General features: G+C 50.3%; 1 protein-coding gene across 5 annotated transcripts in view; it reads right to left on the reverse strand.

Moving 5' to 3' along the window:
- The window catches only part of LAT2 (linker for activation of T cells family member 2), a 44,279-nt gene extending 18,955 nt beyond the window's left edge, over positions 1-25,324 (reverse strand). For 2 of the 5 annotated variants that reach the window (XM_075904308.1, XM_075904307.1), the window contains exons 1-8: positions 25,112-25,324; positions 14,044-14,119; positions 12,698-12,737; positions 8,490-8,533; positions 4,867-4,921; positions 3,327-3,364; positions 1,697-1,735; positions 381-440 (exon numbers count right to left, since the gene is read on the reverse strand). In XM_075904308.1, the coding sequence (XP_075760423.1) occupies positions 381-440; positions 1,697-1,735; positions 3,327-3,364; positions 4,867-4,921; positions 8,490-8,533; positions 12,698-12,737; positions 14,044-14,119; positions 25,112-25,234 (475 nt within the window). In that variant the 5' untranslated portion in view covers positions 25,235-25,324. Of the gene's footprint in view, positions 1-380; positions 441-1,696; positions 1,736-3,326; positions 3,365-4,866; positions 4,922-8,489; positions 8,534-12,697; positions 12,738-14,012; positions 14,120-25,111 lie in introns of all 5 variants that reach the window. The other 3 variants (XM_075904309.1, XM_025177984.2, XM_075904310.1) reach the window with 2 other exon arrangements.
- Positions 25,325-25,554: the final 230 nt, after the last annotated feature.

Here is a 25,554-nt window from a genome sequence, read left to right on the forward strand (position 1 = left end):
CTGCAGCGCAGACGTTCATCTTGGGCTGAAGGTTGGCCTCTGACACCCCATGAAGGGTGCCCACCCCTGAACATCTACATGACAGTTCTACAGCTCCGCAGCTCAAGGTCCCGCCAACCCCAGGCTGCGGATATGGGCTAAGCGTGGGAGTTTTATTCAGGGTACAGGCCGTCCTCACTGTAAGTCCAAGTGACGTTCCAAAAAAGTTGGACTCCAAGCGAAACAACTGAAAGCAGGGAATTTCTTCCCACGACTGACTTCCATTTCTGCAAATTAGTTTTTTGGGGGGGTTTGCACAACTTAAGAGTGGGGAATGGGAGGACCTATAGCACATCCGCTCCTACAAGCATTAACGACTTTCGTGCGGAATGGATGTATACCAGGACATCTTATAGCAGGGACAGCATGTAGATGCGAAGGTAGATGTACTGCAAGGGCCCCTAGAAGGAAAATGCAAGGAGAGCTGTTTTATATATGGAGTAATTTAGTCTAGATTATACCAACAGTCCATGAGGCTTAGTCAAGGGGCACAAATAGTTAGACGGATTTGATGAGCTCCTCTAGACAGAACAACAGCCTCGTTTGGGCTCCATCATGATCAGCTCTGGTCTTTGTGATGGCTACTTTGCTGTGTCATTGGATCACAATGGCTATTGCCTGATCGGTCCCACCTCCCTCCAAAGATAAAGTGCCCTTCATAGAGCTGTGCGATTGGACACCTCAAGACCAGGATAATTACTATATTCCTGGAGAAAAAAAAATATTCCTGGAGGAAAAAAAAAAAAAACCGTAAACAACGAATGGTCCTGCAGCGCCTAAGGGTATGTCTAGACTGCATCCCTCTGTCATCAGAGGGATGCAGATTAGGCAGGTTGACCTTGCAAATGAGGCAGGGATTTAAATATCCCGCGCCTAATTTGCATAAAGATGGTCGCCGCGTTTTGCTGACTCAGCACTTTGTCGGCAAAAAGCGGCAGTCTAGAGGGGATCTGTTGAGAAAGAAAGCCTTTTTTGACAGATCCTTTATGCCTCCTGCGTAAAGGATGCAGTCTAGACATACCCTAAGAGACTAACAAAACACGTAGATGGTGTCAAGAGCTTTCATGGGCACAACCCACTTCTTCACTAAAGAATAAAATACGAGTGAAGGGAATATCGATGGTCAGAGTTCCCTTCTTCCTGTTACCTCTAGATTTATTAATGATTTGTGTTCAAGTACCACCCAGGCTCCGGCTCAGAATTAGAGCTTGTTTTGCGACAGTCTCTGTCCACAAACTCTTACAATCTAAATAGACAGGACAGGCAGCGTTGGAGAAAGAGGGTATTTGAACCCCCATTTTGCAGCTGGGGAACACCTTGTAGCCTAAAACACCCTGACACAGCTGAATACTAGCAGAGCATGGCCAGCCATTCAAAGCGAAGCCAGCCCACATACGAATGTCGATTCTCCACTCACAATAGAGTCAGGAATAAAAAGGTGATGTCGCTGCCACCGGTGACCTCACATCTAATCCTGGTTTAGAACGTGGAAACACCCATGTACAATAAAGCCGGGAATCGCAGCTTTTCATTTTCCCCTTATTAAACAGGGGACTAGAACTATATGTAGGTGCAAGTTCTACTGACTTCACAGAATTTTGTCCTCCATATTCTTAGCCTGATTGAATTACATTGCAGGAGGGAGGTGGACCCTTACCTCTCATGAAATTCTGGTATCTAGGCTCACCATTGTCACCTAGAAGAGAGCACATGTTGATATTGTATGGTTGCCATGATTTGCTAGCCAGCAAGTACAGGGGCTATGGCATTAGATTCAGAGGCAAGTGAGCCACCAGATTTGAAATAGAGCACAGTATAGAAAGAAAGAAAATAATGGATTGTGGAACAAGGGACCGATTTGGGGGAAATGTACTAAAGGGAAGAGCCACCCAAGATCACCAACCAGGAAATAGATTTGGGGGTGAGAGAGGAAGAATCACTAACATCATCAGCCCAGTGCTACACTGCAGTCAAAACAGAAACTCAAGATAGCGCACTATCACAGCAGAAGCTTAGAGCCCAAACCAAAAGGAGCAATACAACGGCTTCTCTAGAAAGCTCGTGCTAAACTCCACTCCTGGATAGAGAGTCTAGTGCTAGGGTCAAGGTCTTGGTCTGGGACTCGGGACAGCTTGTTTCGATTGCAGTTCTGGGCAGGGCTGGCCTTACCATGAGGCGAACTGAGGCGGCTGCCTCAGGTGCCAGACTGGGAGAGGTGCCAGTAGGACCCAGAGAACTGAGACCTTTCAACGTTTTGGCCCAAGCGAGGGGACATGGGGGTGTCATTTGAGCTCCCCGCCTCAGGTGCCAAAATGTTGTGGGCCGGCCCTGGTTCTAGGACAGACTTCCTGTGTGAGCTTGAATATCATTCACCGTTGGCGTCCAAGTTCCCCTTCAGTAAAGTGAGGATAATCGCAGACCAACTTCAACAGAGGGGTTGGGGATAAATTCACTAAATATTTGTGGGGTCCTCAAAATTGTTGACAGAACCCTGGGAGGCCATGGCAGGCAAGTTGCTTTTGTGAGTGGACCCTAGCTACACAGGGAGCCAAAGAAGCAAAAACTCCCTCCACTCCCTTCCCTCATCTAGCATACTGGCCGCCCATAGTGGAGGGGGCTGAAGCTCCCCTCAATTTGTGCAGGAACGTTGTTGGCTGTTCCCCTTCACCAGGGAGCAAGGGGAACGTGCTCACTTTGCTGCATTCCTCGCTCTGGCTGGGGAGTGCAGGGGGCAGATGAACCTAGAAAGCAGCAGCAAAGGGCGGGAAGAGGAGGGGATGCTCGGGGGAGCTGGCTTAAAAGCCGGCTCCCTGCAGCTCCAGCTTCATGGGAGGAGGTAGGGACACAGTGGTGGTGGTCCACCTTGGAAATGTACAAGACTTCCTGCTGGGGCTCTTGTACATTGCCAAGTGGAAGCGCCGCATGGAGCCTGGGGCCAGCGGGGGACAGAGTTCCCTCCACAACTCCAAGCTCCGTGCCACGTTTCAGTCTTCGAAATGCACAAGAGCCCCTGCTGGGTTTTGTGTACATTTCAAAGGCGGAACACCGCATGGCACTTTGAAGTGTAGCAACAGACCAGTGGGCTCTTGCTACATTTGAAAGTGCAAGCGCCCTTATCGACTAATCAAATAGTCGATGGAAATTGCAGCGGCTATTCGATTCGTTGATTAAACTAATTTTAACATCCTTAATAATAAACATTTACTAATTTTGGATTGGGGTGAAAATCCATGCAGGACAGATAACAAAAGGTGGAAAGAAAGGGATGCCTTTGTATAAATACCTACCTTCTGTACTTGTGGCCTGGAGATCCTTACTGGTTTTCCTGAAAGAGAACAACTTATTAATGTAACAGATTCCTGCAAATGCCATTTCTCCCGCAGTGCTGGTCTGTGCCTGGAATACTAGCCATTCACACTGGACAGCAGCAAAAAATCTCGTTTCTAATCACCAGATTAAATATGGGCTATTACCAAATTCATGGCCATGAAAAACATGTCACAGACCATGAAACCTGGTCTCTCCCACTTGGCATCTGGTCTGGTGTGCTCTTACTCTCATGGGGGAGACCAGCATTTCTCCAATTGGGGGCCTTAACCAAAAGGGAGTTGTGGAAGAGAGGGTCACAAGGTTATTTTAGGGGGGCAGAGAATGGCAGCTGCTGGGCAGGCACCCGGTTCTGAAGACACCAGCTCACCAGCAGCAGCACAGAAGCAAGGGCAGCAATACCACAACCCCACCGACAACACCACAACCCCCCCCCACAATGGCTGAAATCATGGAATTTATGGACTCTGAAATTGACCAAAAGATACTGAATTTGGTAGGGACCTACCTATTAGAGGCACCCCCAACAAATGGGCTGCGTAATCCATAATTAGGGTTGCCTGATGGTATTTCAACAAAAATACCGGACACACTTGACATCACATCACAATCTACGTGACATCTTAGGTAGAAAATACCGGACATTCCTATTTTCTCAATTTCTTTCCCAAACAGAAAGCTCAAATATACTAGACTGCCCGGTTCAAAACCGGACACCTGGCAACCCTATCCATAATATGGTCCACAGAGCCAGGGGTGCCAACAGGGAGGGCAAAGAGATGGTTGCCTCAGGACCTGGTGATTTAAAAGCGTCTGGGGCTCCCCACTGCTATCGCCACAGTAAAAGCATCAGCCAGAGCCATGGGCCCTTTAAATTGCTGCCAAAGCTCCACATAGCACAGTCCAGATGGCACTGAGGGCTGGCTTGGACGAGGCTCATCCCTTGCCCCGTCTGCCTGAGACCCTGCCCCTTCCCGGGGTCCCAGAGCTAAGCCCCTCCCCACATACACATTGCCCAGGGCCCAGTGAAATCTGTCACCATCCCAGCACAGAGCTCTCCCTGGTGGTGCTATGCACTAGGAGACACTTTGAGCACTAACAAATGGGAATTGGGGTACAGTATTTGGAATGGGATCCAAGATTTGGATACACACATGCAATTGAGCCGCAATATTTCTGCCATGTAGGTTCCCTATCGGTTTGTCCAGGCTTCACTATGTCAGACTGGTTACAGTCAAGTGTCTCCTGCACAATTTGCCTGCAATGACAGCTCCTTCCTCCACTTAGCTTTAAGAATTCAGGCTAGTGGGTGCTATAAACACAGTTGGAAGCCAGGTATCAAGAAGATTTAGAACATAATGCAAGAATAAGCAATACATTAAATATAGACCATCCCACGGTCTCCAACTCCAGAGGTGGGCCCAAATCTTCAACTTCTTCACCTTTTGGGTGAACCCAGGGACTCACGTTTTTGCTGAAATATCTGATTTTGTCACCTACCTCGTTAGTAGGATATTTTCCGGCCATTCCATTTGATCTTGTCTTGTCGTTGTCACTGGCATGGAAAATAAAACCAGAGGTTGAGGGTTAAAGAAACGGGAGACATTTTCAAACTGACCACAGAGCAGTCAAAAGCAAAAGATTTCCATGCATGTGCTTAAACCATATCCAAAACTATTGCAATTACCTCCCTAAAAGCATAGGATGGGCCAAGGAAGGACATGACTACAGAAAGCCATTGTGTCTACAAGCAACAGGGACAGACCAGGATAAGCAAATACATGTTGGATGAAGCTCCAGTCCTAATAGCTGAGTTGGTTCCTATTCCCCCTGCAAGTTATCTGACATTTTCTCCAGATCTGTGTGAGCTTTCACCCCCAGGTTGCTAGCAGATCTTTTATATAGACGGCCACTCTCTACAAATGATAGATCGGACTTCTCCTAGATGCTCCAATAGCAACTTCTCCTAAGGTTTGGTTGCATCTATCATTGTCCTAGATCGTGTTAAAGATTCCTTAGATGGTTTGGCCTTGATCACTGCTTAAAAACCCTCACTCTCTTCCTTGGATGAAGGTGCTGCAGAAAGACAAAGTATTAGTCAATGAAAGTTGGGCAGTCTACTTTTGTTTACTTTAAATTCATTTCTCTCCGCACCATAAAAACCGCTTCCCAGCTCTAGATGTCTGTAGTAAGGATTTCTCTGCCCCCACTCACTCTGGTAGCCAAGTGAAGCTGGGAATTGCTATTACCCCAACATTGTACAGACTAAAAACTGGGGCCTAGAGCTACTAAGTTACTTGCCTTAGCTCACATAGGGTGCGGCTACACTTCACCCTGAACTTGAAATAACATACTCGATTTGTGCTACGCAAATTGTGTCTCTTATTTTTATTCTATTTCAAAATCGCATATTTTGAAATGTGGCATGTCTACACAGCGCCAAATTGCGAAATAACGTGCTATTTTGAGACATCCCTGCAGGGGCGGACTGGCCTGGCGGGATACCAGGAATTTCCCGGTGGGCCGTCATGTCCACACGCCGTTGCCCCTCACTCTGAGTGGCTCCATGTCTGCGCTGTATGCGGCACACAGATCCCAACCCGCCACCTGTGCCGCATGATGCAGGGGGCGGGGCTTGATGGGCACGCAGGAAGGGCGTTATGGAGAGGGCCGTTCTCAATCCATTTCCTGGGCCTATTTTGATTGCCAGTACGCTCCTGCATCCCTTAACCCTCATGGAATTATTATCCTCGTGGAAATATTTTTCAAAATAATGGGCGGCCTGTTAAGACGCGGGGTAGCAATTTTGGGATATCTCCGGTATCCTGAAATAGCTGCGCAGTGTAGATATACCCCTACGGAATTTGTGGCAGAGAAGGGAATTAAGTTTTCTCACTTCCCAGGCGGCTGCTGTAACCACTAGGCTATCCTTTCTGCGTCAATCCTTCTCTGGCTAGGAACACATTCCATTGGACAATAGAAATAGCACTCATTGGACAGCTCCTCTGACTGGAGCGCTGCACAGCATTGGTTACAGCTGACCCTTATTTATCCGTGTCCTATTTTAAAGACACTGCAGGAGTCAATGGAAAACTACGGAGATGACCCCAATCCATTCCTTCTAGGCTGTTCCCAGACGGTACTGTTGCCCTCCAGCTGCTGGGGAAGTCTGCGCCCTGGACTCCAATGCCAGCAATCCATAGTGTACGCCCAGAGTTCGGTTGCATTTGCATTCACAGCAAACCGCATCCCCTTTCAGGTCTCCGAGATCAGCACCTGGATGTACACGAGCACCAAAGTGGAGAGAAAACTCAGCTCCCCGCCGGCGCCGCTGACAGGAGCCTGGTGGTCAGACCCTCGCGTCACTTTGCAGCCTGTTCCCCCCTCTGCTCTTCTCATTGCGGCTGGAGACACTAAGGGCTGCAAAAGGTATTCACCTTCCTGCTGCAGCTGGCCAGGGGTCCAGCACGGACATGGCCAGGATGCTCTGTACACTGCCTTACTGCAATTCACTATTGAGACATGACATGCAATTGGCTCCGGGTCCAACAGGGCCAGTTCCACAAAAGCCAATCCCACAGCGCTTTGCTTATTTTAATAGCAGCCCCGAGCACGCCAGTCACGTTCCGAAGTGTCAGTCCTATGCCCTCCCTGGGACTGGCTCCTGCTACCCACAACACTTTCCCCTCTCTCAGCCTGACACTCTCCCAAGTGGCCAGTCGCTAGGAAACCGCCTCAAGAACCAGACGACAGAACTTCCTCAGTAGCCAGCTCCAGACTGTGCGACTCCTTTGCCCAAATCCCCCTCCTTGTTTCTTTCTTTCCGATTGCTTTTCCTCCCAACCCAAACAGAAAGGCTGTGTCTAGACTGGCATGATTGTGCGGAAATACTTTTAACAGAAAAGTTTTTCCGTTAAAAGTATTTCTGCAAAAGCGCGTCTGGATTGGCAGGATGCTTTTGTGCAAAAAGTGCTTTTGTGCAAAAGCATCCGTGGCCAGTCTAGGCGCAATTTTGCACAAGAAAGCTCCGGTGGCCATTTTTGCCATTGGGGCTTTTCTGCGCAAAACAGTCCTTCCCTGTCTATGCTGGCCCTCTTCCGCAAGTATTCTTGTGCAAGAGGGCTTTTTCCCGAGCGGGAGTGTGAAAGTATTTGTTCAAGAAGCTCTGATTTTGTACATTACAAAGTCAGTGCTCCTGCGCAAATTCAAGCGGCCAGTGTAAACAGCTGGCAAGTTTTTGCACAAAAGCAGCTGCTTTTGCGGAAAATCTTGCCAGTCTAGACGCAGCCAAAGAGGGGGGAAAGGGAGGCGGTAGCAGAAGATGGTAGCACAGGAGAAATAAAGAGAAGAGGGGAAAATAATTAAAATTCTGGAAAGAGACTAGAAAATGTAAAGCAAGACAAAGGAAAGGGAAAAAAGAAAGAAGGGCAGCAGGAGAGGGAAGCAAAGATCAAAATGAAAGGTCCCCCCGCCCCCAGGTGACTCAAAGGAACAAGGGGCCACGTGATGGGGCTGTGATATTACTGCACTCGGGATGGTCTAAGGACTTAGATCGACTGCAGTGCTTGGCTTCCCGCACGTTGTTTGTTTACGATGACCTTTAATAACCCACCCAGTCGGTGGCTCAGTTAGGGTGAAATCAAAAGGTCAGCCTGTAACCAAATGCGCTGCAGGAAGCAGTGTCAGAGCAACGATAAATGAGTCATTTGTGGGGCAGTTTTAACTCTGAGAAGCAGGGACCCTGTCACCTACACCAATATGTTGACCAGATACAGATTCACGATAGAGATTCTTTGGGGTGCTAAATATTTCAGCTGAGATTTTCAAGGCGTTCAGGGGCGTCCGACACCTAAATCTCAAGCAGGCACTTAAGTCTGCTTTGAAATTCTCAGGCTCTGCTTCTGTCAGTTGGGCCTTCACTGCTCTCCTGGCTGGAATGCCTTATTCTGAGAGACAGGAATTCACTTCTCTGCACTGCGGGATGCTGGCGTGAAGGGAAGGGCGGGGGAGGGAGGGGAGACAAATTGGTATCCTTGCAAAAACTGTAACCTGAAAAACTCGGCCCGTACGTTGTAGCAACAAGATTCTTCCAGGTACAGCGCTTTGTAGAAATGCATACTCACTTGAATAGGATCGGATCACCTCAAATCCCTGCTGGTTTTCATGCCTGAAAATATAGGGAAAGTTTGGCCAACACAATATGCAGTAATGAGAAAAACCTGCCGATGGGGGGTCAGATGTCACAAGGGAATGAAAGTGGCGCCTAAGGAAAGATGAGGGTTACATTGCACAGCAGGCCAGCCCAAATACCCCATGGTCCAGTGACAAGGCATTGTCTGGAGAGCATCCTGGTCACAGAACACAAAGGGCACCACTGCCATCTTCTCCTTCTCGTCCTCCCCTCTGGGTATGTTCTGAATGGAGCCTCCCTGGCCAAAGTGATTTGGTGACATCCTGCCACATTCCCACACATTTTGGGGTTGACCGAAACAGCATTTTTAGCAAACAAACTTGTGGTCAAAAAAATTCACAAATTGAGAAAATAGAACTGTCCGGTATTTTCTAAATAAGATGTCATGTCTATTGCGATCTCATGTCAAGTGTGTCCTGTATTTTTGTTGAAACCATCTGGCAACCTTAGGGTGCTGGTCTCCTTCCACTGAAGCATCAGGGCTGATCGCAGCTGGAGATGGGACGTTGGACAGGACGGGACGGGGCTTTGAGGCGGAACCAAGGGTTCGGACTCTCGGGCACTTGGCTGGCCGGTTCTTGCTCACATGCTCAGGGTCACATGATCACCCCACTGGAGGCTGGGAAGGAATTTCCCCACACGTCAGATTGGCAGTGGTTGGACCTTCCGCTGCATTGTGGGGTGCGGGCCACTTGCTAGGATTATCTAGTTCTAGCTCACTTAATCATTACCCTGCCCTCTGGCACTGATGCTCCTCCTATTCTCACCCTGTGACACCTACTGGTTAAGGCTCTAACACTTGACTCTCATTTCGGTTGCCACTTGACTCTCATTTCGGTTGCTGGGCTTAGTGTGCGGATGCTGGCAGACGTCGGTGGCCTATGATAGGCAGGAGCTCAGACCAAAGGATGAGGCAGTCCCTTCTGGCTTTCAACACTTGGGCTTTCAACGGGTGTTGGGCACACAACTCCCCTTTGTACTCTCGAAAATCTCCCCATCTTTCTCCCAGGAGTGCAGCTATTCATCCAACAGACAGCAGATCACTTCCTTTTTCTTCGTTCTCATCAGCCCCGTTCCTCTAGCTGCAGCCTGGGGCTGATTGGTGGTGTTTGCAGCCAAAGTACCTGGTCAGGTTCCTTGTGACGCTGTGTCAGGGTGGGCGGGTTGGGGTAGGTGTGTCACTTGGGTTGCAAATAAACAGCTCTCGCAATTGACTCTGAAATCTCAACCCCACTGAACTCAGTGGCCATTTTGCTACTGACGTCTCAGGACCAGGAATACATCCAGGCGCTTGGTTTCATTTCAGCAAGAGAGGACGTCTCGCTAACCCCAGACAGGTTCTGAGGGACAGAGCCCTGTGGTAGCTTCTCCATCAATTGCCAATCATCCCACCTAAAGCCTTTGAAATTTTTAAATGGGGCAGCAGCCTACAACGGTGGCCAAACGTAGTTCCTACCTGAGCCCTTTGCAGCATGTTAGTTGTGCTGCCAAAGGCAGGGAGACGTTAACAGCCAGGGTTTTTTCTTTTCTCTCTAATTGTTCTACTTGTGGTTTATCTGTTACTGAAGGAAACAAGGGTGTGTATACGGGTGAATGTGTGTGAGAACTCATGTTTTGTTTCTTAGCTGACCTTTTCGGGGAGTAATTTAATGCTAGCATATGTTATTAACGTGCACATATTTTTATTGCTTAAATACAGGTTTTTTTGTAATTAATAAAGTTGTTAATCTACCTTAATCCTAGTATAGATCAAGGTGGTGGCACCGTTTTGCAACATACTCATTTGCTCCTCTACCTCTTACTCATCCAAAATTCTTATTAAAACCCATCGGGACGTCGTTTGGGCCCCAACTCACAGCTCGCCATTTAGTTTCATGTTATTCTTTCTAAGGCACTCGGTAGCGTGCCTGTGTGTCTGATCCATTCGATGTTCTTGGCCACTATGGGATTGTGCACTGTCACTCTTGTTCTGGGGCAGCTATTTCTCACCTCCAGAATTCCTAGTATGTGCACAGCCAGACCCTTATGCATGGGGGGATGTAGGGGGACGCACCCCTTATGGTCCCCCAAGTAAGCATGAGGGGGCTCTGTCAGAACAGGGGTCCACGCCTTTAGCTCAGCCTCCCTCCTTCCCCCTGCAGTGGGGCGCCTGTGCTGGTGTTCCAGCCTCGCCCTCCCTCCTCCCGCACAAAGTTGGAGCACCAGCGCTGGCTCCCTGCGTGGGGAAAGTCCCAAGCTTTTCTGCATGATTTGGCTCATGAAGAAGAAGCACTTCCCCTCCCCAGGCTGGAGGAACAGCAGCACGCGGGCATACTGCCTGGAGCAGTGTTTCTTAAACTGTGTACCGCAGCGCACCAGTGTGCCACGAGGCAGTCAGAGGTGTGCCGTGGAGAACAACAGAATTCAAAGTGGCCACCCTTAAAGGGGCAGCTGACTTTTTTTTCCCTCAATAACTTTCCCCCCAACCCTTCCCTCCACCTTTTTTTTTTTTTTTTTTTGCTTAACAAAAAAATCCTTGGTGGTCCTCATAAAAAAAATTATTGTTTGGTGTTTCTCAGTCTTAAAAAGTTTAAGAAACACTGGCCTGGAGGCTTTCCCCATAGCTGGTTGGAATCCTGCCAATGGAAGCAACAGGAGGCCATGCCTGGGACCAGCGTGGGACGCGAAGGCAAGTGCCCCACCACCCCCTTACGTGCAGAACCCCGCACCTCCCCCCCCACACACACCCCCCCTCAAGACCCTGCACCCATAGCCTGCTCCTGCCCCCTTCACTCTGCTTCTTCCCCCCTGGCCAGACACCCACCTCCAACCCATGCCTGCACCCTTCCCCCAGCCTGCTTCTGCACCTTTCCCCGTGACCAGACATGCTACTCCCAGCCTGCTCCTGCACCCTACCTCCCATCCAGTCCCTGCGCCTCACCCCTCCTATACCTCCAGACACATCTTGCACCCTCACCCCCTTCTTCAGCCCATCTCCTTCTCACATCCTGCAACCCCATTCTCCTTGCCAACAGCCCCCATTTTTGTCCCAACCCCAGAGCCTCAGGGAGTCCACAAAATCCACTAACCTTGGAACACCAGAAGAGTAAATTTGACCTATGGGAACCCCTGCACTTCCCTGTCTAGTGGGGCTGAAGTGCTAGAGGAATAAAGTGTCTCAGTTAAGGGCCACAGGGTTTTTTTCTTCCTCACTTGTATGGTCTCCAACTGATTTTTCTGTGGGTCAGTGGCCTCTGACCCAAAAAAGGTTCCCCACCCCTGCCATAAATAAAGAAAACAGGGGAACCTTTTGTGTTGGACATAAGTTAATAATTTACTTCATTTCAAATGAAGTTTGACAAAGCATAAGAAAGTTAAAGTGAATAACTTGGTCTGTTGAATAATTCAGTTAATATTTGCTTTCTTACGGGGTGAATTAAACTGTTCTCCCCAGCTGCAGCACTACCAAAATGGCGTAATTATGTAATTAACAGCACGTTTCCATTAGCAACTGGTGGTCCACGGAAAGGTTTGCATTGAGCCAGTTGGGCCCCGGGCCAAAACCTTTTATGTTAGGAGGATGTGGGAGGAGAGTGCACTGTTGTGGGGGGATGGGCTGGCAGGACCAGTGTCAGTGCAGCAGGGCAGGGAGAATGGCGCCCCCTACCTGCGAGGAGCATCCCAGGCGCTGGCCGGAAGCCCCGCCCACATTCACCCAGTGCTGGCCTCGCTGAGCAGAAGCAGGCTGAGGCAGCCGAGGGAGCCATGGTGGCCGCACTGCCTGTTGTATCCCTGAAGGTAATTTCTATAAAACCTTTATCACTGTATGCATTTTTAGTACGTTATAGCAAAATCAATTTATTGTCATTGCAATTTTTTCCAGAATTTTCATCAACCTCTCTTATGCACACTTGCATGAGTATTTTGCACACTTTTGCACGAGCATTTTGCACACTTTTGCTCAAGTATTTCGAATGCCTTCGTATTTGAAAAACGTGCAGTCCACATTTACAAAAAATGCACGCACCCCCCAGAAATTCCTGCATACGGGCCTGACACCTGGGGTGCCTCGAGCGCCGATCCTAGCTGCTACGTGAGCTCTAATCTCCTCTCTTTAAGGACCTCTGGGGGGAAATAGTGGGAGTGTGAAGGGCAACTCACCGACTCCTGTGCTTGCTCAGCTTCTTGTCTCGTTTAGTAGCTGGAAGAAGATCAGAAAGGGTGACTTAGGGATGCAAGAGCAGAAAGAGGACCAAAACGGGCAACATGCATGGAAAAGAACTGCAGGCACTTGGGTTATGTCGACACTCGCGTCTTCTTACGCAAGTATGGCCGTTCTTGCACAAGAATCCGCAGAGCGTCCACAGTGCCTGCCCACTCTTGCACAAGGAAATTTACAGTAGGGCTTAACAGGTGTAAGCCCTCTTGCACAAGAGGGCAGTGTGGACGCTCGGCAGGGATTTCTTGCGCAAGAAAGCCCTGTGGCTAAAATGGCCATCGGAGCTTTCTTGCGCAAGAGAGCGTCCACACTGCCATGGACACTCTTGCGCAAAAGCACAGCTCACATGGCAGTGTGGACGTGTTCTTGCGCAAGAAGCCGCCAGTGTAGACATAGCGTTGGAGTATTAGACTGAAACAGGAAGTGGAGAACAGTTCAAGAAACGCCTCCATCAAACCTGCAGCCAGGTCCAGGACAGAGCGTGTGACAAAGTTGTTGTCCCATTGGCCAACTGAGGGATGTTTTAACAACATCTAGGGGACTGGAACCAGAATGAGTCGAATCAGACCCTGGTCTAACAGCGCTGAACGCAATTTAACCCAGCCACGTGAGTCTGCCTAGCAGCAAACTTAGAGCATCACTTTCAGTAACATTCGCCAAGGGTCTGCTCCCTTGTGGGGCTGAGTAGCCTCCATTCCTGGTGACTTGCATAGGAGGGGAAAGGTACTGGGCATCTTGCAACTGAATGTCTCATTTCTTAGAGGCTCTGGAAGGTTGGAGAGTCTCACAAATGTTCCTTTCCTGCCCGTCACACCCTCCTGTAGCTCAGGGCCTGCTCTTATCCCCATTTCACAGACAGGGACACTGAGGGCCAGATTTTCAAAGGTAGAATTTTCAAAAGCACCTTGGCATGAACTCTGTGAAACCAACAGGCGTTCGGTGCTTTCAAAAATCCCACTCTGCTCAGGGCCCCGCTTAGCTCCCTCCAGAATCGAGGCTCAGCTCGATCCTGGAGGAACCGTCTCTGCAGCGGCCAAGCCGTCACGCTCAGGCAAACCTCCCCTTCCCCTCCGCATCTCCCCTCTTCTCCTGCTATTTATTCTGCAGAGCCTCCTGAGGAGAGGCACCAGCATGCCCGGCACACGGGGGCCGCAGGGGCATGCGTAGCCGTCCGGCATTCGGCAAGCAGACAGGGCAAGGTGGGATTTCCTCAGGCTCAATGTGCCCCTAATTCAAGGCCAGGGGAGCAGGTCTTACCAGAACGCTGACACTTCATGCACATGCTCACCAGGGCCCCCAGGAGCAGCAGCGAGGCCGCCGCCCAGAGCAGCTCCGCTTGGCTCATTGCTCGGCGGAGGTCCAGCCTGAAACACACGTAGCAGAGGAGGAAAATATCAACTCAACCTGTCAGCAGCGTCAGCCACAGGCAACGTCTGTGGCTGGGACGGTTTGAGCACAAACAAGACCAATTTCATGCCTGCTCAGCTAGTTTTTCGACGAAGAGCCAAACCCTTCCCTCCCTTCACCCACAGAGCGGAAAGTGCTTCTCAAAGGGGTCAAAGCACGGTCGTTAGATTGTTTAGAAGTTTTTTCTCAGTCCCCCTTTCCCTGACCTTTGCGGTTAGATTGTGAGGGCCTTAGACACTCCTTAAGCATTTGGCGAGCACCTAGCACAAGCCATTCAAAATAATCATCATCTCCATTTTACAGATGGGAAAACTGAGGCACATGCCAAGATCATGGCTTGCCCAGATCACCCAGGAGGTCAGCAGAAGAAGCAGAAAAAGAACCTGGATTTTCTGACTCCCAGGACAACTCCCAGGCCACGAAGCCACCCTGTAATATGGTTCATAAAACCACCCAGGAGACAAGGCAACGGAGGGCAGGGCAGGTTTCCTAGCAGCACAGAGCTCAGAGGTGGGAAGACCAGCCCGTCCTCGCCCCGGTGAATGCAGCAAAGTTCTCTGCACTGTATTCACCAGCACTTTTTCTGCTTTTAAACGGCTCAAAATGTGGGGCCTCTGCTGCCGTATCCCTTAACACAGTGTGTTGACCCCGTGGCGTAGCCAGAAAGGTACCCAACTTCGGGTAGGCAGGCAGTGATGGGGGGCGGGGGGGTAGGCCCCAGTGTCCTGACCCCACTTCCTGGCTGCAGCACGGGTCAAGCTGGGGTAAGCACTGGTATACCTGCCCCAGTCTCCAGTTGAAGCCCTGGGTGCACGGGGGAGGGGGGCAGGTCACAGTCCACTCAAGCCCACCCGTGGCTATGTCCCTGCTTTGACAACAAATATTTCCCCCTCTTTCTCATTGATTCTCTGTTGCTTGGATTTCAGCCTTAACGAGCTCTGTATGGTGAGCCTGGGCTAGAGAAAATAGAAGGCCGGATTCTCCCCTGCCTGGAACTCTACCTACATGAAGTGGGTGTAAAATGCTCCCTAATCAGAGGTATTCGCTCTCGCCACGGGTAGCATTTTACAGCCACCGTGCCCAGGTGGAGGTTGGAAAAAATGCACCCAAGACACGTCAACCGCCCCATTACCTCAGCATCCAACACTTCCCGCTCTAATGGGCCCTCACCAGCCCTACTGGGGGCAGGGCAAAGCAGGTGGAAAGGACGGTGCTGTCTTCAGGCTGACGATCGCCTAGAGACGGACATTTGCTTGCTGACTGCCACACCGGAACTCAAAGAGCAGCAGAAGCTGCCGCGGGCCTGCAGGGATTATTACAGGTTGAACCTCTCTAGGAGGCACAATTTTAGTGAGCCGGGTGTCCGCTTGTCATGGGCATGGCCAAGTTCCCTGCGCTCCTCTCCAGTTGTTTACAGCCCCCAGTCCTGCCTCAGTGTTCTGTGCTGTTATGTAGCTCTAAGTCGCCCCTAGCCTCTTCCTAGAGCAGCGGAAGGGCTGGCAATGCTGCTAGACGATATTGCCTTCCTCAGCTCCGGCAAATTCTCTGGTGCGGCTCCTGAGGGTGCCGGCCTCGAGAGGTACAACCTGCAGTCACCTCTCCCTATTAGAGCAGCGTCTATCAGCCATCCCTGCCATCAGCCCGCAAGTCCTGCCAATGCCCCCGACTTGCCAAGCACGCACACACAGGGCGACCGGTTTGCACACTGGGTGCCCAGAACGCCTTCACCCCTCTCCTACTCGCACTCCCCATCCCCTGCCTAAGGCTCTGAGAAAGCATTTGGGTGGGGGAGGGGTGCGGGCGCGGGGTGCGGGCGCAGGGAGGGAATGTGGGTGCAGGAGGCAGGCTCCGGGGTAGAGTCGGGGTGCTGACTCTGGCCTGGGGGAGCAGTTGCGGAGAGGGGGCCAGCTCTGGAGAAAGTTTGGGGGCAGGACAGGGGTATGGGGAGAAGGGGGAGGCTCTGGAGGGAGTGGAGTGTGTGGCTGGCGTGGATGGGGGTATCACACTTACCGGGGGCACCCCCCTCTGGCTCCTAGAGGGTCAGAGGGTTTTAGGTGCTGCTGCCTCCCCCCCCCCACACCCGCTGGGTGCCCTCCAGTCTCCCTTGCCCTCCCAGATATGTGAAAAGGCCCCACAGGGCACCTGCTGCCATCACCACCAGAGCAGCCGGGTTAGAAGGGCTTCTGGCCACTCACCCCCTGCAGCGTCCAGCATGTGCATCCCTGCGGCTGGGTTGGGCGTCCGTGCTGCGGGGCAGCACACAGCATGGAGACCCCACCCCTCACGGCCACAGGGATGCTCACGCCCACAGCTGGGGTGAGCCAGCAACTCTGGCCCCATTGTGCTGCCAGTGGTGGCAGCAGGCTCCCCCCGCCCCTCGGCATTTTAAATCGCCCGGGGGGGGGCAGTCGGGGTCAGGAGAAACATGGGAGGAGTACATGGGGCAGGGCCGGGCTGGGGGAACACAGGGCCAGGTGATGAGTTTTGATGGAGCTCAGCCCCAGGCCAGGAATATTCCTGGTGCCGGGGCACCGCGGCCCTATATCGCTGGCCACCCAGGTGCAACAACATTAAAGCCAGCGTGTCATTGCAGAGGGCAGTATTGATCCTTATCCGTTTGCAGCCACTTGGCTCCCCTCTGCTCCTCTGGGATCGGATTGGTCCATCTCAAAGCTCCCGGCCGTCACCACAAAAGCATCTTCCACCGAGAGTTTCCACCTGACTCGTTCCACTTTGGCAGGCCTTTCCGTCTACACAGGGAACGTGAGGACGTTTCCATGCTTCTGTGGCCAGCCCAGTGACAGGGTGGAAACCATTCGTGCCCTCGCTGCCTTCTGGAAGGCAAGGGTCTGGACAGGCCCTTGCTTTTGTACATCTCTCCCCTACACCCCGACCGCCCCGCAGAGGACAGCTCCCAGCAATCCCCTTGGCTACAGCGGACAAGGTGGGGGAGGTAACATCAGCTGGCGAGAGAGAGAGAAGCTTTTCCCCAAGGAGCTAGTGACTTTGTGGAAGTTCTCCTAAGCATGACCCAAAGTTAGGGTAAAAAACCTAGGCGGGGACATAGACTACACAACTTCAACTGCATCGCTGAAGTCACAATAGCTTAACTCGGCTTTGGGCGCTGTCTACACTGCAGGAAGTTGAAGGAGGAACACTTTTCCTTCACCTTCCCTTCCCCCTTGTGAAAGCAGGGTTACAGGAGTTGGCGGAAGAAGCCCTGCAGCTCCATATTATTTTGAAACAAAGGCTTGTAGCGTAGATGCAGATTTTGTTATTTCGGAATCACGTCAGTGATTCTGAAATAACGCTGTTGTGTAGACGGACCCTTAGAGAGAAAGGAGTGAATCTATTCTACAGCCTTAGCTGAGAGCCAGCTGGCTTTTAGCTCAAGCTGGAGAAGATCCTACACTAAGCTCCAGAGGTCCGAGGTTTGGGTGCACCTGTTGGCGTTAGGCTAAGCACTCGGGCCCTTCGTCAGCAAAGATCTTAAACTTCCGCGTACTTTTATGCAGTGTTTTCTTTGTGATGGTATGGCCGGGAACGGCGTACCATCACCTATTTTCCCAGCACACAGAAAAGGAATGGCATTTCCCCCAGCCCCTGTTTTCCTGGGGCGGCTCAACTCCTGACAGAAGCCTACTCAGGACATGTGGCGCGGTTTTTTCCAGCTCCCAGCATGGTGTTTTGGCTCTTAACGGGGCTGCGACCACATTTTGGCCCTCTGCGCAGCATTTTTTTTTTGCTTAACAAGTTTGCCCCGGAGTACCAGCACCTTTTTCTTACAAAACAAGCACTGCTTTTATGTATAGGAGTAGCCCAATTGCACCATCCAGAGCGGAATCGGGACTAACTTGACTATTAGGCTGATGCCGCACTGCAGTCCCTAGGCATCTGAATGCTCTTCTCCTCGTCTGTATTCCTCTATCTGTAGGCATGCAGGCAGAGAAAGAAACAGGTTCCTCCGTTGCCTCCCAGCCTCCATGTGACAGACCGCAGCCATTCAGGCAATTAGGGCAGGTTTTAATTGTTTTAAAATAAAGGTTGCATGGGTGGCCCAGTTAAAACCTCAGTCCCTACAACGGGCAGGGGTTAGTTAGGCTCCAAGGGCCATGACTGGCCTCTACCTAGGCCGAGAGAACAGGCTTTCGAAGCCGCAGTTGCATCTGCTGGCTGCAAGAGGGACCACAGGAGGAGAACACGGCCGCCCTTGCATTTAACGTCTTGTCCTTCCCTGGGACACCATGGCTCGGTGGCTCGTGCTGAGGTTTGTGCAGGAACCAGACCTTGCAAGGAGAGAGCTACTGTGAGCAGTCCCTGGCACGCTACTCGAGCCCTACAACTTCCCCTTCTTTACACCCCTGCCCACAGCCGCCCCACCTTTGTGATATTCAATTCCCTTTGTTCGTGTGCATGCCCGTGTCCTCATTTCTAGCTTATTCCTCTTCGTTGTGCAGGCTGCCGTTGCCTCCTGTGCCCCAAGGTGGCTGCATTGCTGTGGCACTACAGAGATTTAGCCAGTGCAACGCTTCAGGAAGCGAGCAGCTGCAAAAGCTTACGACGTGACTACCAACGAGGCCTGCCGGCGGGCAGCACATGCTGATACCAAGCCGAAAAGCCTCCCAAGGGCATCAAGCGGTACAGTTAACAAGCCCTTAGGCAAAAGGCATGTCCTTTAGCAAAGTTACAAGGCGGCAAAAGGGATTCCCAAGCCAAGGCTATTGCTGTTACCAGTTGAACCTCTCTAATCCAGAACTCTCTCATCCAAAAGCATCCATGGTCCAGAATGATTTTAGTTAGCGGGCTGTCCACTTTTCACGGCTGTGGCCACGTTTCCCATGGTTGCATAACGTTTGTTTAAAGCCACCCGTCCTGGCTCTCAGCATTCTGCGCTGTTATTTAGTTCTAATTAACCCCTCAGCGTCCATCTCCACTGCACAGCTATTTTGGGATACTGGAGGTATCCTGAAATAGCTACCCCGCGTCTACACAAGCCCCCATTATTCTGAAATATTTTTCAAAGTAACAGGCGTGCTACTTTGCTGTCCCGGGAAACTTCATTGCATGAGGGATAAGGGATGGCTTGAAATAGCACGTCCTTTTGAAATTTGGCTCTGGGTAGATGTGCCAAGTTTCAAAACAAGCTATTTCGAAATTGAGTCAAGCTAAGATACGCAATTTGCGTAGTGCAAATTACATATCTTAGTTTGAGGTTAGGATGCTGTGTAGACTCATCCTAAATGTCCTGTAACAGCACAATAAGCCGTGGAAATGTTAGTAATGCTGCTACTCTATATTGACTCCCCCCGGTCCAGAAAATTCTTTCGTTCGGAACCTGTCAAGTCCTGGGGGTGCCGGACTAGAGAAGTTCAACCAGCATTAAGTTAACTGAATGATTCCGTCCCAAGAAAATGTTGACAATAGCTTTCTCTTACAGACACCCTCCCCAAATTCCTGAAATGCCCCACTTTTGCCGTGTCCGATTGTTTGTGGACATATCCTACTGGACAACCAAGCCCTAAGAGGCTCTCAATCCAAGCCCAGAAGGAGGCAATTTGCACCCCTAAAAGAGGGATAGAATTGACCAAGAAGCAAACTAAATACCCCCCCATGAGAATAACCCGTCCCCAGCCGGCTCTGATACATGTGTTATAAAACCCACTGGGTGCCTGCAGCCACGGCCAGCCTCCCCCCAGGCAAGATAGGAGGGCGGCCTGACTTTTGCAATCTCCATTCAAGCAGACATCACATGAGCTGCTGGGAATGTGACTGAAGGAGCAGGTGCCCCAGCGATGACGGTCTGTAGGAGGAGTGAGTCTGTCTGTCCTGCCTGAGCCCCAGCCTGCAGAAAAGCTGAAACACACAAGCCCCCCTCCCCCCCCCCGCCAAGATCTAACGGAAGAAATTAACAAGGGGATTTATGAGCAGGCAGAGCGAGGCTGGTAACGTTTGCTCAGCGTTTTGAGGAAGAGGACTCATCGGGCTGGCTCTTCGAAAGGCTGAACTCTTCCTTCCGCCGGACCAAGTGGGGCTTTTGCCCACGCAAGGTGATCCCCAAAGAAATCAGTTTGTCTTTAGAAGTACCACAGGCCTCCTCGTTGTTTTTGCAGATACAGACCGACCTCTGATTTCAGTCTGGGTTTCCAACACGCCCTGGCAGGGGACTTCAGGGCACGAGGGGATGCAGAGGGGCCATGAGGACAAGGGCCATTTGCGAAGCGGGAGTACGGCTAGAAAGCACGACTCCCGTAGTTGGGGGCTGCTTGGCTTCTTGTCGAGGAGTATCAGGAAGAGATAGCTCTGCGGGTGTGGCCTGTTTTGAAGTTGCTCAAGCTTCCCTTTGATCGGTCATGGGTCCTCACGCAAACGAGACCCCTGAAAGCACCGGGAACCATTAATAGCCAGTTTGTCCTAATGCCTCCATTTAAACGGGGTAAGAGGCTGAACAAGGGTTAGCAGCCCTCTGTGAATCATTCACATGCTGCAGGACACTTCCTGGAGGAGTTTCTTACTCTAGTGAAGTGATTATTCCACCCAGAGCAGGAGCGGGATGGAGACAAATGTTTCTTTTCCATAGCAGGCCTGCATTTCAGAGCAAGGAGCCCAGCTGGAGTTCTCTCCCCCACCCCCGCAAAAACTGCAGTGTTCTGCCTAAACAAAGACGCTCATGAGAATGGAGATGAACTAGAGAAGTTTTCAAGAGTGCTTCAGTCTACACTAGCTAGGCTGTGTGAGCTGGGCTGCTGTGGTTCACGGCATCTCAGCAGTTGGACGTTTCGGCCTGATCCTACAGTCAGGTCCGAGAAGAGTCCCCATGAAATCGTAATAGTAGGGCCGGTGGAAGCACCACATTGTCCCGATAGCAAGAGAACGGCTGAAACGGATCCACGAGGCAGGTGTAAATCTCATCTATAAGATGTGGGCTTCTGCCTGCAAGCTCCCCTCCCCCGCTACTGTTTCAGGTTACGGTGATCAAAGGAATAACCGGTGCCGCGTTTTCATAAAACGAGAGGAATTTAGGTGGGTTGGGTGATTTGCGGGACGGATTTGGTTGATAAAAAAAGCCTTACTCTGGGAACGGTAACACTCCCCCGACTACACACCAGGAGCCGTTGACTGGTACGAGGATTCTGGTTTGCTACCATGGCAAAGTGCAGCTGTGTGAGTGCAGCTTTGCTGGTAGAACTGTGCTTTGTATTGAGATACTGAAGTCACCGCTCACACTGCCCCATGAGAGAAATACATGGGAGTGGGAAAGCGCTACTTGGCCAAGGTAACGGTCTTTGCTTGGGACTCCTACCAGCTCAGCCGTGTTGGCTGGGGATCACACCACTGCCCGGTCCTGGCTAACACAGCCACAGTCTGTAGCATAAACGTGTCTTTCCCATCCTCACACCAACTTTTCCTCTAATCTTTCCCACCCAAGTGCAGATTTTTTTCCATCCACGTGCAAAATAATTGATGTGCACCAAGGCACGTGCCAACGGGCACCACCTGAAGGAACAAAGAACCGCCCAGTAGGCCCACCTTACAGGGAACACTACTCAGGAGCTTCAAAAAGTTCCAGAGACAGACCCTTTCCTCTCACCATCTTTATACTAGCTATTTACCCAGCAATTCCAACCTGTTTAAAAAGCTGTCCGAGTCCTAGGATAGGCCAGGTTGCAGTGATTGCCTCTGGTTTTATAACCAGTTTGTAATTAAGCCTTCAGAACCAGTTACAGAAAACGATCTGGCTGCCAGAAGGTCATCTGCACTGGCTCCAACCACCTCTAAAATCAGTTGGAATTTTGGGGAAAATCCCAGCAGCCAAAATAAACCCTGATCTGTATTTGTGCAGCACCTGACACGTCAGGGTCCTGAGCCTTTCTGACACCTTTGGGCCCCACTGTAACACAAACAACAACACTGTCAAGGAAAACAGACTGAATTCATCGCATAGTTCCTAATTGGAAACAAAAAGTTGCATCCACTTAAGCTAGAGCTGTATTTTACGCAGATGCTTTCCAGCTAGCCCTGGGCAGATGTTCAAGTAGACACCACATTTGCATTTTGTGCCAAGAGAGGAATGGACACATGGATACTATAGATGGAATAATTAAGATAAATACTCCACTTCCAATCCAATGTGTTTGTGATTCTACAAACATTTGAATTGGCAAATTATCACTTTCACAGAGCCGCAATTAACAGATTCTGACAGATTGCATGAAAATCACATGAATTGTGGTTTCGTTTAATTTTTTTTAAATAGGCAACAGCCACTCTCCATCCAAATGCACCCACACTACCTCCTCCTGAGAAGAGAGTTCCCTGAATCTACATGTATTTAAAAAGTCATGAATAAACAGACGACTGCCCCTCACACATGACATTCCATTTGGATGTATTATACGTGCCCCACTGCCCGCTGTAGTTGCCTCTATAAAGGAACTCAACACTGACAGATTTGCCCTAAATCCCTAAATAGCCCCCCCTCAAGGATTGAACTCACAACCCTGGGTTTAGCAGGTCAATGCTCAAACCACTGAGCTATCCCTCACCCCCAAAATATATGGAGATATACCTCTCTCAGGTTATGTCTAGACTACATGGCTCCATCACCGAAGCCATGTAAACTAGTTTACCTGATATAGTCAATGAAGCAGGAATTTAAATAATCCCCAGGGTGGTCAAATATTGGAATAAATTGCCAAGGGAGGTGGTGGAATCTCCCTCTCTGGAGATATTTAAGAACAGGTTAGATAGACATCTGTCAGGGATGGTGTAGACAGAGCTTGGTCCTGCCTTGAGGGCGGGGGGCTGGACTCGATGACCTCTCGAGGTCCCTTCCAGTCCTATTATTCTATGATTCTATGATTAAAATAAAAATGGCCGCCGCGCTGTGCCGGCAATCAGCTGATCGTCGGCACAGTGCGGCAGTCAATACGCAGATCGGTCGACAAGGGAAGCCTTTGTCGACTGTTCCCTTATACTTCGTGAAACAAGGTTTACAGGAGCGGTCGATAAAGGCTTCCCTGTCGACTGATCCACGTCTAGACTGCCGTGCTGTGCCAGATCAGCTGATTGTTGGCACAGAGCGGAGGCCATTTTTATTTTAATGAAGCGGGGATTATTTAAATTCCTGCTTCATTGACAATGTCAGGTAAACAAGTTTACGTGGCTCTGTCGATGGAGCCATGTAGTCTAGACATACCCTCATAGAACTACAAGGGACCATGAGAGGCCATCGAGTCCAGTCCCCTGTCCTCACAGCAGGACCAAGTACCATCCCTGACAGATGTATGTCAAATACAGGTGGTGGATGTCCATGTCATGGAATTATTGGAGCAAGAATGAATTAACATAGCAAAGGGGAGCACTACAGCAAACGTAGAAGCTGCACAGAAAGAGCTAAAGGAGGAATCAGATCACAGGTGAAATAAAGGATGACAAAGTGCCTCCAAATAGGAACTGGTTAATTCTTCAGCATCTTGTGAAGTGCCTTGACAGCCTCAGCTAGAAGATGCCAGAGAAAAACCCTTTCACCTCGGTGCTTTCGCAATGGCACACTCACATAAGAAACTATCCAGTAACTGCCCATTTTTTGTCAGGGCACAGGCGACACTAAAACCGTGCTGTATGATTAGTCATCACCACAGCTCCTGGGAAGTATGCGCCATTCCAAATGACACACACATGCTTATATGGAATAAAATACTTCTGTGAACCCTTATGTCTAGACTGCAGGCTTCTTTTGGAAGAAGCTTTTTTGGAAGAGATCTTCCAGGAAACCTTCTTCTGAAAGAAAGCATCCACACTGCAAAAGCGCATTGAAAAACTGATTCACTGTGGACGTGGTCTCGCATTTCCACTATGATTATAATGGACAGAGTTGCTACCGGGGCACCTGTGCTTTTTCCTCTTTCTTCTTTCGAAAGAACTCCCTTTTCCCCATCCACACACGCCTTTTTCCGAAAGAGCTCTTTCAAAAAAAAGTCGTCTTCCTCGTAGAATGAGGATTACCAATGTCAGAAAATCCCCTCTGTTCAATCGCATTCTTCCGCATGAAAATCGAAAGCAGTGTGGATGTAATTGAAGTTTTTTCGGACATACCCAGAGGCAGTGGCACAACATTCTCTAGTTACCCAAATTTGGCTCACCTCCCTGGGGCATAGCTCAGTGAACCTAGATCTCAAGAATATTTTACACCTGTCCTGGCTTTTAGCACAACTTGGCACAAAGAGGATTTTTTTCCCCCCTAACTCAATCTGGTAAATATTTCAAGGCATCTTGTATGCAGGACAATTCACACACACACAAGCCATGAAGAAAGGAGGAAACTCCAGAAAGGGTAACTACAGCTCCGACTCCATAGGGCTGGAGCCCTGAAGTCAGGACTCGTAGCCAGGACACTATGGCTGGATTGCTGGGGAGGGGGTAGCGAGATAAGCCTAGCACATAACTTATAAACAGGACCCAGCCACACCTTGGGCTTGCTGCAGATTGTGTATTATAAGGCTGTAATATTAAGGGCATAATAAAACCAAACATAGCCAGGCTCAATCAGCAGGACAGGGATGTGAGGGGATGTGAAGCCATTTTGACAGTGGGCCCCAAATGCAGTGGAAAGAGCTGGTAGGAGTTTAACGGCCTTGGGGGCAGGCTCTTAGTGTGAGTAAAATGCTGCTGGAGAAAATATACTTTGGTACCTTCTCTGCATGGTGGGGCCCATCAACTAATTTAGCTCCATACCACCTGTACCCCTGCCACACAGAGCCTCACAACGGCATGACAGGAGCCCAGCGGCAGTCCTAGGCAAGAACTTGAGGGAAAATCCAAAGTTCCAACACCCTCTTAAAATCATTGCTGAATTTGGGGCCGATCCAAAGCTCACTGAAGCCAAATGGGAAGACTCTGGAGCAGGCTCTACTCACTCCCAGCCAACCCCCCTTCCCAACACTTCTCACCTGTAGCATCAGCCGGTTCTTTGCAGCCTCCCCATTGTCCTCTCTCCCCCTCACAGCAGCAGCAAGGCTGGAGCAGTTTCCTCGTGGGGACTGTGAAGTAGGTCTCTGGTTTCCTGTCACCATCTGATCTGAATCATTAAACCCAACATCCGCTGCTGGGCTGGACAGCCCCCTGGGCTGATGCAGAAATGCACACACGTTCTGACAGATGTGTCTCCGCTGGCTCTCCCTGAAACGTTTTATTTCGGGGGGGGGGCGGAGGGAAACTCAGCAAACCACACTAAAGATGACGATTGCTAGAGCTAGTTTCTAAACTGAAATAGTGCTGCAAGAGCTGTTTTTAGCCCCCCAACAAATCAGTGCTGGGACGTTATTTCGCTTTGGCCAGCCAGTCAGCACTAGGAATGAATAGCTACCACACTTCGGTACCGTTTATTTCTATT

This window comes from Pelodiscus sinensis, chromosome 21 (assembly GCF_049634645.1).
Source record: "Pelodiscus sinensis isolate JC-2024 chromosome 21, ASM4963464v1, whole genome shotgun sequence".
Taxonomy (NCBI): domain Eukaryota; kingdom Metazoa; phylum Chordata; order Testudines; family Trionychidae; genus Pelodiscus; species Pelodiscus sinensis.